This window comes from Eptesicus fuscus, chromosome 2, assembly GCF_027574615.1.
Source record: "Eptesicus fuscus isolate TK198812 chromosome 2, DD_ASM_mEF_20220401, whole genome shotgun sequence".
NCBI lineage: Eukaryota > Metazoa > Chordata > Mammalia > Chiroptera > Vespertilionidae > Eptesicus > Eptesicus fuscus.
In genome coordinates this window covers 34,119,251-34,136,268 of record NC_072474.1, presented here as the reverse complement: position 1 = coordinate 34,136,268, position 17,018 = coordinate 34,119,251, and the positions used below count along the sequence as shown (strand labels likewise).

General features: G+C 40.9%; 1 protein-coding gene across 1 annotated transcript in view; it reads left to right on the top strand.

Moving 5' to 3' along the window:
* The window catches only part of USP6NL (USP6 N-terminal like), a 193,689-nt gene that overhangs the window by 84,870 nt on the left and 91,801 nt on the right, over positions 1 to 17,018 (top strand). The window contains exon 4 of the mRNA XM_054726458.1: positions 15,028 to 15,095. Coding sequence (XP_054582433.1) covers positions 15,028 to 15,095 — 68 coding nt within the window. The remainder of the gene's footprint in view (positions 1 to 15,027; positions 15,096 to 17,018) is intronic.

The window sequence follows — 17,018 nt, the reverse complement described above, 5'->3', positions numbered from 1 at the left end:
ACTCACATTTCCCTGTTTTCTGCCCAGGGTCTGCAGTTGGTAACTAGTACAGCATAAAAAACTAAGCTTAATTGTACCTAGTGATATATGAAAGCAATATATAGTTGTCCCAGTTTAACATTTGGAAATATTTGCTTGAGTGTTCATAATAATCAGATACTATTGAAATCTATTTTATATCCTTAAAACTCTGTGGCAGCTTTATGGTATCAGTGGAGTAAAACCTTGGGAACTTGGCTATCTGGAAAGGTACATGAATCAGTAATTTGGGAAGTCATCATTGGCAGATCTAAGGTTTCTCTTTGTACTGGATCAGGAGGGAGTAGGGTATCACTGGGGAAATATACCAGTACATGGAGGCTTTAGCACTGAACTCCACGCACCTGTTTCTTGGTTCCTGTGCACTAGCTGGTAGCTTGTACTTTATTAATTTAGAGGTTCACAGACACATTTCTCTCCCTTTTTCTCTCTGTCTCTCAGCATAGTGAGCAAGAGGACAGACTTTGGAGCCTTCTGGATGTTGGTTTGAATTGAGGCTCCCACAGCCTTGGGCAAGTTGCTTGACTTCTAAGTTTTATTTAAAATGTAAAGGGCAGTAGGGCTATTTTAATATTAAATAAGCTAATGTATGTACCTAGCACAGTGCCTGATGCATAACAGTTAAACAAATGTGAGCTATTAATAAACAAACTATTTTTCCTGAGTAGCCTTCATTTTTTCCCCCAAAGCTTTTCTGGCCTCTTTTCTATTCAGAAACACCTCTTTTGTCCTCCTGTTGACTGGTGGACACTTCCCTGGCCTGTTTCCCTTATTTGCTTTGAGGAACCCTGTTGACAGATTCTCTTGATAAACCTTCGTTCATTTGCTTGCCATTTTATTTTTTTCAAAGGCTGTGTAGAGTGATTAAGAGCACTCTGGAGACTTTTTGCCTTCTTCCAGATGCCCCTTCTAAACTTCAAAGCTTTGTGATCTTTGCCAGTTATTTAACTTAACAATTTCTCATCTGCTAAATGAACAATAATGATATCTATCTCATAGTTTTGATATGAAGGCATTAAATGAAATATTACACATAAAACACTTATATCATGCAAAATAAATGCTAGCTATGATTTAGGAGCCCAGCTCCCTAGTTGGTACTTAATTCATCTAGACCACCATATATGTGTTGCACTTTTGATGTTTGTTAATGTAAAATCTTACTTATCCAAGTCACCCTAACACAACATTATTAGCACAATAACAGTAACAGAATGTAAAGAATACTTATATTAAACACACATACACCTGGGAGATACTTATAATGTCTTATGATTTGTTTAGTGAGGTGTGTTGACTACAACTGCATGTGAGAATTATGTGGTGGTGTGTTTGGAGTGTAGGGCACTCTTCTTTGTTGCTCTTGTTCATGTTCTTCTTCAAATGTTTAAATGAATGACAGCTTCAGTGTGATATGAGCATTTGTATTGATTATGTCCTAAATTGCTAGCTTTTGATGGCCTTCTGATCCAATTTGAACGTAAGGGCATTCAGGGACTTGTTTATGTATTAATACAAGTCTTCCTGTGTGCTACTAAGTTGTTCTGGTGGGCAGTCTGTGAATTCTCTCTTATCCCTTTTGTTTTATATTGGTCTATAGCAGTGGTCGGCAAACTCATTAGTCAACAGAGCCAAATATCAACAGTACAACGATTGAAATTTCTTTTGAGAGCCAAATTTTTTAAACTTAAACTTCTTCTAATGCCACTTCTTCAAAATAGACTCGCCCAGGCTGTGGTATTTTGTGGAAGAGCCACACTCAAGGGGCCAAAGAACCGCATGTGGCTCGCGAGCCGCAGTTTGCCGACCATGGGTCTATAAGAATGTGCTGGATTTGTATCATTTCTTCAACCCCTTCGGCTGACTTCAACACAAATTTTTATTATAATGAATATAACTGTACATGCTTACAATTTTGAATCAGCTGAAAGAATTATGAAAGTTAGGTAAATGATGTGGATTCAACAGAATTGTTTCTATAATCATAGAAATTAATCATGAAGGCATTTGATTTCATCAAGTAAAAGTATATTTTAGTAAAGTTAATATCAGTATCCACTGGTTAATATTCTGTCAATTTTTTAAATGTTTCTCAATTATTTATTGTTGTTTTCCTAAAACACACAACTTAAAACATAACAGAGCCAGTACAGTTGCATATGGTTACAAAAATATTTCATATTAATGGCTGTTGGATCCTCTACAACACTACTGGTCTCCATTTTGCACAAATAATTGACAATTTAGTGTGATAAGATTGGAAAGCTACTGGAACCTATAAAACACAACTGTTAAGAATTCATAGGTGTTTCTAAGAAAAGAAACAGCAGAAGTGAGCAGAAATATAAAAGGATCCTTCACTTAAACTTCAGCAAAATGGCTTGGTGGTAAGAAACAGGGCTTTGAAATTAGGAAGCCTAATTTTTATGTCCTGCTCTGCCATTTACTTACCATAGGTTCAGAATGACGTAACCTTTCTACTCTTCACGCTCCTCATATGTAAACTAGGGATAGTATTAAACTAACAAGAGTAGGTGGTTCACTGTGAGGATTATGAGATTATGTATAGTAAATGCCCAGCACGGTGTCTGGCAGCAGTAAATTCTGACTAAACAGGTTATAAAGTATCCACAAATAAGGAGTTGTTACAAACCAGTCTTGTGTCATCTATTTAAACGATCATACTTGGCGGAATTGCAGCTAAGGTATAATCTTGAGTTTGCCAGCAAGTGTAGGCGGGTTTAAGTGAGTAAAATGACTCATATGCTTGTCTTGGTTCGAAGTATCTATTGTTGATAATTTTATCATTCAACCCTGCCCCCAAAATGAGAATTACACTCATATTCAACAACCAGTAATTATGTTTTTCATCAGTAGTAATGGTATTCATTTAAATAATATTACATCACTTCATATCCTTTTCCTATGTGAATCATTTTACACATAAACATAGGAGTTACTTGTCTGATTGGGAGTTCTAGGGAACCAGTAGTGATAATTATTCTCTTTGAGAGCTAAGACATAGGAGAATGACAGATGAAGATCAGAATGACTCCTCTTGGCTGATTGCAGGACACTTGACATTAGATCTGAAGTGAAGTGAAATTTAGCTCACCTTGACTTAGACAGGCTTACCCCCAAGATAAGCAACCCCAGGCCTCCCCTCAGGACAGATGCCTTCCTACCTGGAGAGCAGAGCAGAGGGCCTGCACCCAGGGACAGGGTGGCTGAGAGAGAAAGGCTTGTGCTTGGCCTCAGCCTTGCTCAGGTGCTCATTTCAGACTCCTTGACCCCCCAAACTCCTGCCCCATGAGAGGAGTAAGGAAGAGTGGGGAGAGAGTTCAGAGTTACTTGAAGCATGATGGAAGCACACAGGCAAGTCAACATGACCTTCCAGAACAGAAAGAGAGACTGTGAAATTCCGTGAGTAGATTGGAAACTAGGTAAAGGGAAAGCACACGGAGAAGAGTAGATTGGACTATAGACATAACAAACAAGTTTCTGGTTTTCTGCATCTTTTAAGAGCCCCTGACATACATACATTCATTCCTTCATCTCCATCTGTTTGTCCCTGTTTGTTCATTTAGCACATGGTAAATGCTCACTAAATATTTCTTTAAAGGATAAGAAAAATTATTCAAAATTAATTATTAATGTGAATTAATCAGTTAAGTACTTATATCAATTTTTTTAAAATTGGATTTATATGCTATTTTCCAGATATACCTTCACTGCAAAAAGTACACCTTTGCCAAAGATTCTTAGCTTTCTCATATCTTTTATTGGTTTTTAAAATTCTATTTCAAGATAGCATTTTTTAGGACTGTTGGGTTTATGGCATTGGTTCTTTCATGTATTTAGCTTTCAGCCTTGGGCTTTCCCTCCTTGATCATGATGATTTATACTGTTTTTATAATGGCAGCTATGATCAGAATCTTTTGTTGTGTTGTTTCCAAGTGAACATGAGAAAGAGGGAAGGAAGCCAGATGAGTTTTCAAAGATTATTACACTGTGGGGGAGGAAGGAGATAAATGGGTTTTTGAGGTTGTGCATTTTTTGATAAGACGTTTGTTTAACATAAAGTTAACTGAGTTATGAGAAATAAAAATGGGACTGGGCTGGAGTGCAAAGGAATACTAGATTATAGACACCCCCACTCCCAAACCAAAGGAGAGGATAAAGGGACAGGAGATTTTGGATCAGTTCTTCTCACAGGACCACAGATGGTGCTTTTGGCTTAGGCTTCTTCATATACCTGGTCCCCTCCCCCCAAGAAAGCTTATTTAAGAATAAGCTTTCTTGGGGGGAGGGGACCAGGTATATGTAACTTTTAGGTGTCCATATTTAATTTTATCTTGCACAAAATGGCCTGTTAAAATAAGCAATATTTCAGGTTATCTTATGACTACAGCACCTTTCTTTATTTTGTTTGTTTTTAGTTGTATTTTGTAGTTGATCTGCTTAATTCTGCTTATTTCTCCTCTGAGCATTCCTTTCGCCTGGATCTAGAGCACAGCAAAATAAATGTTGACGTGTTAGTAGTGGTGCCTACTAAGATTTTACAGTTTAAAGAATCTTTATTGTTGATATATCTTAGTGTTATATTGAGGAAGTAATCCAAATAACTGAAACCGTTGCTTAGGTACTGTTGATTCATAGACCCTCTTTTGGTTGAAAGATGAGATGGAATTAAGGAACTCAAATCACAGACATGAATAACTTATTCAGATTACTTCAGGAAAAAAAGTATGTGCCATGTGAATACATTGAACTTGAAATGAAAGCTACCAGGAACTGAGGCATGAAGCAGCTTCAGGGCTGGGCTGGCTCTTTTTGAGGCAAAAAGGTCTCTTTGGTGATGACTCCGCTTTGCTCTGCATATCAGGTACTGTTTTCCTCTCTGCAACAGCTGCTTTTTCTCAGCTTACTGGTCATTTCTGCTTTCTTATTTTTTTTCAGCTGTCTTGGTCACTATTGACTATTGTGCTCTTTGCCTCCTGATGTTTCATTTAACTCCCTTTGCAAATGGACTCTCTCAGTTTATCTTACTTCAAATTCCTAAGAGAGGATTGGTTGAATAAATTATGTTAATGTGTCAGGAAACTTGACAACTATAAGAAGGTTGAGGTAGGTGCACTGATGTGTTGGAGCCAGCCTGAACTTTCTGTTCAGTGACATCACCTTGGTAGCTTGGTATTGGCCACCATAGTGGGAATACCACAGCATGGAAGTTGGCACATGCCACGAACCCAAGCTCACGACCTCTACTTCTTGCCTCCAAAAACTGGTTGCTAAACCTTTATTGGCACACCACTGGGGAGATCTGTAGGTGTTGAAGTGCACAATCTCCAAGATATACGTTAAACAAGAGAGAATAAGGTGTTGGATTACTTATAAGATGATTCTAGTGTTTGAATAGAAGAGAGAGATTTAAATATATGTGTGTGTGCCTGCACACCTACAGATTCTTGTGTGGTGTGGCGAGTACTTTTGGTCGGTAACAGTTGCTGCTTCTAGGATGGAGGATTAGGTTTGGAGTGGGGGGTGTGTATTTGTGCAGATCAGAGATCAATAATCATATTAATGATATTGTAATAATAATGTTAATATCATTTACCTCAACTTCAGATATTATGATGAGATATAGGAAGGAAATATAATCCTAATATTGAAAAATGAACTCACTTTTTCCATATACCATCAGATTCACAGCCATGCCCCTTTGTACATTACTTCATATTTGATTGACTTAACACTCTGCTTTGCTTGTTATGAGATTTCTAATAGTCCCCTCATCTTCTTTTTCTTTTTAAGTGTCTTTTATATGTAAGCTTTTACTCTATGGTTAATAATATCCAGGATCTATGTTGTCTGGAATACACATTTTTATTGAGAAACTTTGTATTCCCTATTCTATTGTAGGCTGGTTACTCTCTAGGCAGTTACACACTTGGTATCTGGAAATGTCTAATTTTAGCTTCTTGAGATTTCATGGATCCTGTGTCTGCCCCTCTTTTTGATCTGTTAAAGAAAAAATTATTATGACACTTGTTAACAGTAAAAAAATCTTTACCCAGGAGTATTGCATCAGGTATCAAAACTATCATAACAGGGGAGAGAGAATGGGCTCAACTTCAAATACAATAAAGACAAGTGGGGATTTATAGCCAACAAACAAAGTGAAGAATTTGGTGGATGCACAGTTACTAAGAGGAGACATCAGGGATAGGGAGATTCTTCCTAAGTCCATTTAACAGGATTATTGATAAAGGCAGGCCAGGGTCATCAGATATTAAAAGTGGTGGGTGAGGAATCTGACCAGATATCAAGAGTGATCAAATATCAAGGGTGGGGAGTGAGAATTCTGACCAGGTATCAAAGGTGATCAGATATCAAGGGTTGTGGGGGGCAACTCTCACTCAACTGACTTAGCAGGATTGTTGCTAAAATTGGGCTAGGCAGGTGGAATACAGAACAGGAGACCAAGATTGGGGCCTACTTGACAGGAGGGCTCTGTGAGCCTGGTTGATGTTTGCACAAGGAGACAGTCTTTGTCAATTCTTTTGGTTGATGTTATTTTGTTTTTCTGTAGCATATCCTCAAAGCCTTCTTAAGAGAAACATTGCAAGGCAGTAAACTTTGAATTCTTGTATTAGTTTCTTATTGCTGCTGTAACAAATTATCACAAACTTGGTGACTTACAACTCTAGGTTTATTTTCTTACAGTTCTGGAGGCCAGTTTTACTGGGCTAAAGTCAAGGTGTCATCAGGGCTGGTTCCTTCTGGAGCCACTAAAAGAGAATTTGTTTCCTTGCCTTTTCTGACTTTAGGAGGCCACATGGCTCCTCCCTTCCTCACATCATTGCAACCTCTTGCTTCCATCGTCACATCTCCTACTTCCTCCTTTGACCTTCTTGTCTCCCTTTTATAAGGAGCTTTATGATGACATTGGGTCCACCTGCATGATCCAGGATAATCTCCCCATCTCAAGATCCCTACTTAACTATAGCTGCAGATTCCTTTTACTATATGAGGTACATTCACAGGTTCCAGAGATTCGGATGTGGACATTTGTTGGGGGGTCATTCTTCAGCTTACATATCTTGTAATATCTAAAAACTAGAGGCCTGGTACATGAAATTCATGCATGGGGGTGGGGGTGGGGAGTTCCCTCAGCCTGGTCTGCACCCTCTCCAATCTGGGACCCCTCAGGGGATGTCTAACTGCCGGTTTAGGCCCCATCCTGCACCAGGAGTTGGACATCCCTCTCACAATCTGGGACTGCTGGGTCCTAAGCACTTGCCTGCCTACCAGCTTGATCGCCGCCTAACCGCTCCCCTGCCAGCCTCATGGCCCCCAACTGCCCTCCCCTGCCGGCCTCATGGCCCCCAACTGCCCTCCCCTGCTGGCCTCATGGCCCCCAACTGCCCTCCCCTGCCGGCCTCATGGCCCCCAACTGCCCTCCCCTGCCGGCCTCATGGCCCCCAACTGCCCTCCTCTGCCGGCCTTATGGCCCCCAACTGCCCTCCCCTGCCGGCCTCATGGCCCCCAACTGCCCTCCCCTGCCGGCCTCATGGCCCCCAACTGCCCTCCCCTGCCGGCCTCATGGCCCCCAACTGCCCTCCCCTGCCGGCCTCATGGCCCCCAACTGCCCTCCCCTGCCGGCCTCATGGCCCCCAGCTGCCCTCCCCTGCCGGCCTCATGGCCCCCAGCTGCCCTCCCCTGCCGGCCTCATGGCCCCCAGCTGCCCTCCCCTGCCGGCCTCATGGCCCCCTAGTGCCCTCCCCTGCCGGCCTCATGGCCCCCAACTGCCCTCCCCTGCCGGCCTCATGGCCCCCAGCTGCCCTCCCCTGCCGGCCTCATGGCCCCCAACTGCCCTCCCCTGCCGGCCTCATGGTCCCCAACTGCCCTCCCCTGCTGGCCTCATGACCCCTAACCACCTCTGCCCCAGCCCCCACCACTGTGGCTTTGTCTAGAAGGAAGTCAGACGGTATAGGAAGATGTCTGGTCTCCTGGTCTAATTAGCATATTACCCTTTTATTAGTATAGACTAGAGGCCTGGTGCACGAAACTCGTGCACGAAGGGGGTGTGTCCCTCAGCCCAGCCTGCACCCTCTCCAATCTGGACATCCCTCTCACAACCCAGGACTGCTGGCTCCCAACCGCTCGCCTGCCTGCCTGCCAGATCACTCCCTAACTGCCCTCCCCTGCTGGCCCGATTGCCCCTAACTGCCTTCCCTGCCAGCCTGGTCATCCCTGCGGGCTGGTCGCCTCTAACTGTTGGCCTGGTTGCCTGCCTGCCGGCCTGGTCGCCTCTAACTGCCCTTCCCTGCTGGTCCAGTCGCCCCTAACTGCCCTCCCTGCCAGCCTGGTCGCCCCTAACTGCCCTTCATTGCTGGCCTGGTCACTCCCAACTGCCCTCCCCTGCTGGCCCAGTCACCCCTAACTGCCTTCCCTTGTTAGCCTGGTTACCCACATCTGCCCTCCCCTGCAGGCCTGGTCCCCCCTGCCCTCCCCTGCAGGCCTGGTCCCCCCAACTGCCCTCCCCTACAGGCCTGGTCCCCCCAACTGCCCTCACTTACAGGCCTGGGTTCCCCCCAACTGCCCTCTCCTGCAGGCCTGGGTCCCCCCCAACTGCCCTCCCCTGCTGGCCTGATTGCCCACAACTGCCCTCCCCTACTGGCCATCTTGTAGTGACTATCTTGTGTCCACATGAGGATGGCCATCTTTGACCACATGGGGGTGGCCATCTTGTGTGTTGGAGTGATGGTCAATTTGCATATTACCTCTTTTTTTATATAGGATGGTTTTATTTTTTTCTCATGCTTAATTGATAGTTTGGCTTAGTATAGAATTCTAAGTTCATGATCATTTTGTCTCAGAACTTTGAAAATAGTGCTTCATTATCTTCTAGCTCAGGTGTCCTCAAACTACGGCCACATGTGGGTGTTTTTGCCGTTTTGTTTTTTTACTTCAAAATAAGATATGTGCAGTGTGCATAGGAATTTGTTCATAGTTTTTTTTTAAACTATAGTCCGGCCCTCCAATGGTCTGAGAGACAGTGAACTGGCCCCCTGTTTAAAAAGTTTCAGGACCCCTGTTCTAGCTGATAAGAAGTTTGCTGCCAACCTGATTCTTATGCCATGGTATATGACTTGACATTTTCCCCTCTCTCTAAACTTATGAGATTTTTTTTATTTTTGCATATGTTGAATGTTACAACTGACTTAAGCTGAGCATCAACTTAATTAGTGTCCAGTTCAGTGTAATTAATGTTCATAAGCATGTCTCTAATGTGGCTATTACTTTACTTTTCAAATTGTAGGTCCCTACCCTTTTAAAAGAAAGCAAGGAAGAAGGAAGCAATGGAGAGAAGAGGAAAGAACAAATAGAATATAAAATTTCACAGTGCTATCTACAGTAGTTATACATATTGTTAGATAAAACATTTGTTTCATTTGTATATGTGTGGTATGTTAAAAAGTACAAAACATTCCAAAATTTAGCATATATTTGCTCAGTGCCTGAAACAGCAGTTTTCACTTTAAAAATTATCATTAAGATTATGTTACAATATAAAATATATTTGAGGAGCAGAGCATTTCTACTTAGCTTTAATGTTTTAAATAAAAATTTTCTTTGTTTCTCCATGGCAAACTTTATTAAAATTAATAAGAATGTGGCTAATTTTGAATTACAAGAGTAAGGAATATCCTGAAGCTGCTTGTTTAAAGCCCCTGTTTGTTATTAGATGGAATGCTGGGTGTAGGCTGGTGTGCTTCATACTTGGGATCTAGCCTGAAAGACATGTTTTACCCTCAACAAATATCATCTTTGTTTGAATATCTATGGTCTGTGTAACCACAGCAAGGTCTTTTTTTCTCCCTTAGAATGTTTCTGAAATGTCTTCTTTCTTGTGCTTGTTTCACCAGCAAAGTAGAGCTGCCTTCCATTTTTCTGTTTTAGTTTGTTGCAGAATGTGTGGGGTACCACCTAACACTCTTGGTGTGCTTTAGAATTGTAAACTAATAATGAAAGCTTGGAATAGATAACTTTACTCTATGAGGACTGAAGCTGTTGTTAATTCCCAAGGCAAGACTGGGTATCTAACAAACGGTAAAGTAATTTTTAAATTAAAATTGTTGATGTATATATATTTAATGTTCATATTTCAAAATATACACCAAGAAAATTATTTCCTGTCCATTTTGTTTTATGGGATTGAATTTGAAACTTGACAACTTTGAATGACTTATTTATTTGAATTTGGAGTTGAGTTGTACTGAGTTACAATGCATGCTTTTAAAAAATGTAATTCAGAAGGATACTTGATTTTTTAACAGTTTTTGTGTTTAAGTGAAGTAATGGTCTTCTTAAAATGTTATAAAACACTTCGTAAATGCTATAGTTGTCATTTTCTTTCATAAATCTGGGCTCGGAGATGTTTTCTTGTATCATTGAGTATTATTTAATCCAAAAACCTATTATCCTTACTTTTTAAAATTTGCCTCTTAAACTTTGAAACATTTTTATATTAGATGTACAGTCAATAAGAATTAAATTTGATTTAATTTGGCTTGAATAATGTAATAGATTTTTTGAATTTGAGAATGATATATGATGTAAGTGCTAAGTGACACAGCTGTCATGTTTAAGAGGTGCCTGGAACTTTGTATACACTTGCACACAGACACAAGACAGCTGTTGATATCCCAGTGGTCAGTGTTTTAGGGCAAACTCTTGTTCTTGCAATGCAATTTCTAAGTAAGCAAGCAGAATGAAACCAAATGAAGTATTTGAATAGAATTCTTAATAACTTCTCAACTATAAATTAGACAGTATGAAACACAATTTAACTGTAGCAGTCTTAAGTTTAAGGATGCTATTTCTTACTCTAAAGATGACTGTTTCACAGTGCAGATTATTAAATAACTAGAGGCCTGATGCACGGGATTCATGCACTGGTGGGCAGCGTGGCCTGTGGGGATTGGCCCGCTGTGAGAGCGCCGCTGATCCCGGTCAGCCGAGCGACTGTGGACCTGAACAGCCGCTCTCGCTGTGAGAGCACCACTCATCCCGGTCAGCTGAGCAGCACTCCCACTTTGGGAGCACACTGACCACCAGGGGGCAGCTCCTGCATTGAGCATCTTCCCTCTGGTGGTCAGTGCGTGTCATAGCAACTAGTGAATTGGTCGTTCTGGTCATTCCACCATTCGGTCGCTAGGCTTTTATTATATAGGATGTCTTTAAACTCCATACTGGAAAAGATTGGAATTTCCATTTAATTTCTTCAAAGAAGCAGGTTTGACTGTATTTTATAAAATTAATTTGACTTTAAATTTGCTTTCTTTTTAGAATATTCATTAATAGTATGAAATTTTCTCCCCATGGGAAAATACTAACATAGGGAATTTCTAAAGGAATTTAAAGATAAAGAACATGTATTTGATTTAAAGTTAACTCTTCTAATTATGTTACTAGTAAAGTTACTAGTAAAGTATATCATCTTTCTTCCATAAAATTAGGATACAGTTTCATCCAGTTCCAATACAACCTGTTATATGGTTAGGTTTTCTTTCCTGGAAATCTCTAGACTGGAGATGATTCGTGTAAAGCTCTATATGTTACAGTTTGCCACACTGATGTTTTCTTGGGATACTTTGCATCACTTTCCAATTCCATACTGTTTCCCGTTTTTGCCTTTATTCTTTTAAACTTTTCATCACTAAGTTGGAAATAAGTTTTGACTCCTATGACTGGTAACAGGAATAAAGGACTGGTATAAAATACATTCATACATGCCCAGCAGGTGAAACTTAGTGGTTGAGTGTTGACCTATGAACCAGGAGGTCATGATTTGATTCCCAGTGAGAGTACATGCCCGGCTTGCGGGCTCAGTCCCCCCAGAAGGGAGCAGATTGATGATTCTCTCTCATCATTGATATTTCTATCTCTCCCTCTCCCTTCCTCTGAAATCAATAAAAATGTATTTTTTTAAAAAATAAAAATTCATTCATAGAAAATGCTCATCCATTGAATTGGCCTAATCATGATAGAAATTAATGCTTGGCTGCTCTGTTCATGGAAATGCAACTTAGTAAGTAGTCAAGTTTTCTAGTTTGTGTTCAATTTCTATTGATTTGCTTTGTCTTCCCTTTTGTAAAAGTGTTAGTGTAATGTTTTAAAGGGGGGCAACAGAAGAAGGAAAGAGGAATTGACAAAGTTTCATAAATCTAAAATAGGATAAAGAATCTGTATATAACTGTGTTGATTATCTCAGACTTCTGATTGCATTAGTTAACTATGAAAATCTAAACTAGTCTGTATTTTTATTTTCTCAAACCATTATATTATGTATTTACATTTCCCCCAAAGGACAGCATATTGACATTTTATAATATAACCAAGAAAAACAGTGGCATAAACATTTTTTACTAAATATAGTTTTAAAAATTTACAGGTTCCCATTTTGCTATTTTTACCATTATAAACAATACTAGAGGCCCAGTGCACGAAATTCGTGCATGGGTGTGTGTGTGTGTGTGTGTGTGTGTGTGTGTCCCTCAGCCCAGCCTGCACCCTCTTCAATCTGGGACCCCTCGAGGGATGTCCGACTGCCTGGGATCGGGCCTAAATGGGCAGTCGGACATCCCTCTCACAATCGGGACTGCTGGCTCCCAACCACACACCTGCCTGCCTGCCTGATTGCCTCTAACTGCTTCTGCCTGCCAGCCTGATCACCCCCTAATCACTTCCCTGCCAGCCTGATCGACGCCTAAATGCTCCCTGCCGGCCCGGTTGCCTCTAACTGCCCTCCCCTGCAGGCCTGGTTCCCCTAACTGCCCTCCCCTGCAGGCCTGGTTGCCCCCAGCTGCCCTCCTCTGCAGGTCCAGTCACCCCTATCTGCCCTCTCCTGCAGGCCTGATTGCCCCCAACTACCCTTCCTTGCAGGCTTGGTTCCTCCCAACTGCCCTCCCCTGCTGGCCATCTTGTGTCCACATGGGGGCAGCCATCTTTGACCACATGGGGGCAGGCAGCCATCTTGTGTTTTGGAGTGATGGTCAATTTGAATATTACCTCTTTATTATATAGGATTGTGCTCATTTGCTGATGATCTTATTGACATAAATCCCTAGAGGTGGTATTGTTGGGTAAAGGATATGCCTGCTTTTAAGATTTTTGATACATAATATCAAACTGCTTTCTGGAAAGATTTATACATTTATAATTCTACCCCCAGTGTAAGGTACTTCAGATTTGCCCACACTTTTGTCAGCATTGAGCAGTACTGTTGCATTTTTTATTAGTCTGAGGTAGGTGCAAAGGGATATTTTAAAACTTGTATATCTTTAGCTTTTAATGAGTTTGATTCCCCCTCCCCCCCGTGTCATGGCTTTTAAATTTAGATTTTATTTTTGTCAGAGCTATATTTGGTTTAAAGATTCAGCAGTCTATAAGACTTATTTTGAAAAATAGCTGACTCCATACCCCTCCCTCCTCACTGCTTACTCCCCTAGCTGATTCTTTTTGTGTTTACTTCCATAGTGCAAGATAACACACGTCTATTGCTGTTTCCTGCTTCTGCAGCTTTAGGCATCATCTATTGGTTTCATGCTTTGGATGGAGGGTGAGGTTCTGTGCTCCCAACCTCTCTACATATATGCACATCCCTTCAACTCTCAGGGAGTTGATACCTTTAACTCCACCCTTCATTCTCCTCAGGAATTATCATTTGCTAAGCCTTTGAGGGAGGGGCTTTAAGAATTCCTCTATTGTCATTTCAGTTCCATTTTAGGAGGAATGGATATGTGTGTTCCACCTGCCACCTTTAATTGGAAGTTCTTTTTCTTCTCTTTAGTCATCACTGTTATAAAGTAAATGCTTATATGGAGTCAAGACTGTCTGGATTTGAATCTTAGCTTTGCTATTAACTAGCATTGAGACCTTAGACAAGTTGGTTCAAATCTCTAAACCTCATTTTTTTTCCATCTGTGTAATAGGATTAATAGAATACCTATCTTAGAGTGTTATAAAGTGCTCTTCACAGTAGTATCTGCTGTCTGGCAGTTTCTTAACTCTATACTAGGCACAGTAAGAGTACAAATATAGTTGTTCCTGCTGTTGTTACTCTTGTGAATTTCTTGCTCATGACCTTGACCCAATCTTCCATTGGAATGCTTGTCTTTTTCTTATTGATCAGTGGTACCATTTATGTAATCTGTCACTGGTCTTTTATTTTTATTCATGGTACTTGGTATGTATAGTCATATTCATACTATTGTATGTTATGATCTCTACTTTTGTTATCAGATTTGTGTTTTTGAAAGATACCTGATGGTAATAAAGAAGGGTGTGTGTGTGTGTGTGTGTGTGTGTGTGTGTGTGTGTTTTAGGGGAGGAGGGTAACACTGAAGATTATTATAGTATTTGGGACATTGATATAGTATTATAGTATTTGGGACATTAACCTCAGAGGTTAAATGAAGAAATGAGTATTTTCATCATGTAAGAGAAATACTTAAAAAAAAAACTCCTGAAGTATAACTTGCTTTAGTTTTCTTTCTGGATGAGTTCCACTAATTTTTAAGAGCCTTCTTGAGTGCTCTTTTCATCATCTACCCAAATGGCTTCATCTGAAAACTTAAAGCTTTTACTTTCAGTTTCTCGTTTAATACTCATTTCTCTGAAATTAGATCAAAATTGATTCTTGAGCGATAAGATTTATCATATCCCCTAAGTTAATGCTATGTTAACCAAGTTGCTTTTTTTTTCAATATTATACAGAATATTGAAATGATATATATGTTGATATGTTAAGGTTGTAGTTACAGATACTTAACTCATCCTTTTAAGTTTATTTGATTTTTGCTGGTTTGTCATCTTAGGCAGTATGGATTTATTCTATTTGTATCTGTTTTGTTAGTTTTATAATTAATTAACTTTATGATTCCTTAAATAATAGTTCATCTAAATTTGATCTCTCCACAGATTCAGACCAGGATGTAGCACTCAAACTTGCCCAGGAGCGAGCTGAAATAGTTGCTAAATATGACAGAGTAAGTATTTATATTTACTCTTTGAGTAATATTTATTAGTAAAAACAACATATAAATAGAAATGGATTTGCTTTTGGAGCACTTAAATTACAGAACCAGTTTGTTTACTTCATGTGACCATTGAGGTCATCCTTTTTCTTTGACTTCATCTCCAAATGTTCTCTCCTTCCTTTCCTCTGCACTAACCTCTCCAAATCCTTGCTGCTTTCTAATACACCATGCTTGCTTCTCACTCTGGGTCTTTGCATTGGCCATTTCTTCTGCCGAGAACAGATAGGTCCTGACCATGCTCATGCCTCATTACCTTACCTCTTTCAGATCTCACCCAGATGCTACCTTAGTGAAATCACTGAGCACATTGTTTAACACTCCCCCTACCCTCTATATTCCGTATCCCCTTTTCTTATTTACTTTTCACCATAGCACTTATGATATTAACATACTATCCTATCTAATAAAAGAGTAATATACAGATTGACCATCACTCCAACACACAAGATGGCTGCTCCCATGTGGTCAAAGATCCTGCCCCCATGTGGACACAAGATGGCCACCACAAGATGGCCAGCAGGAGAGGGCAGTTGGGAGGGACCAGGCCTGCAAGGGAGGGCAGTTGGGGGTGATCAAGCCTGCAGAGGAGGGCAGTTAGGGGTGACCAGGCTGGCAGAGGAGGGAAGTTGGGGGCAAACAGGCTGGCAGGGGAGCAGTTAGACATCAATCAGGCTAGCAGGGGAGTAGTTAGGGGGTGATCAGGCTGGCAGGCAGAAGCAGTTAGAGGCAATCAGGAAGGCAGGCAGGCGAGCATTTGGGAGCCAGCAGTCCTGGATTGTGAGAGGGATGTCCGACTGCCTGTTTAGACCCAATCCCGGTGGGGGTCCCAGATTGGAGAGGGTGCAGGCTGGGCTGAGGGACACCCCCCCACCCCGTGCACGAATTTCGTGCACCGGGCCTCTAGTATATTATACTTACTTTGTTTGTTGTGTGCTCTCACTCCTAAATGTAAGAATTTCTTTTGATATACTTTTTGTTTTAAATAAAAATAATGTTTTATTGGTTTCAGAGAGGAAGGGAGAGAGAGATAGGAACATTAATGATAAAAGAGAATCATTGGTTGGCTGCTTTCTGGGCACCCCAAACTGGGTATCACGCCCACAACCTGGGCATGTGCCTTGACGGAGAATCGAACCTTGTGTGACCTCCTGGTTCATAGGTCGATGCTCAACCACTGAACCACACCAGCTGGGCTTGATTTACTCTTGTGTTTGAAATACTTAGAACAGTTCCTGACTCATACTAGGTATTCAGTAAATACCCATTTTAGTCATAATTTATGAGTGCTATTAAAAATTTAACCTGGATCTGAAAATTTAAATTACACATTATATATAATCTCCATTAGCATTAAATTAGTTATGGAATCTGGTTTTTGAGTTCTAGGAAATCACAATTATTGACTATTTAATGTCTCATTATTTCCTTATCTCTTGAGGTCTTTGGGTTGAAGAAGTGATTTATTTATAAGTGTCATGTTTTATATTTATACTAGGGGCCCAGTGCACGAAATTCGTGCACTGGGGAGGGGTCCCTCAGCCCAGCCTGCCCCCTCTCACATACTGGGAGCCCTAGGGGATGTCCTACTGATGGCTTAGGCCCACTCCCTGTTGGAGCAGTCTGTCCTCCCTTTGCGGGAGGTGACTGGGCTGATCAGGGGAAGGCGCCAGCCCCATCACCCGCTACTGCAGCCACTGCCAGTCACCGCAGCCACCAAGGTATTTTCATCAACATGGATTCCAGTCCCTTCACCATGAAAAAATGACAACTTTCTTTAGGCATTTTCAAGATGTGCCTTTCATAAGATATGACATTTCTTTTATTATTTTTATTTTTATCCTCACCTGAGGATATGTTTCCATTGATTTTTTT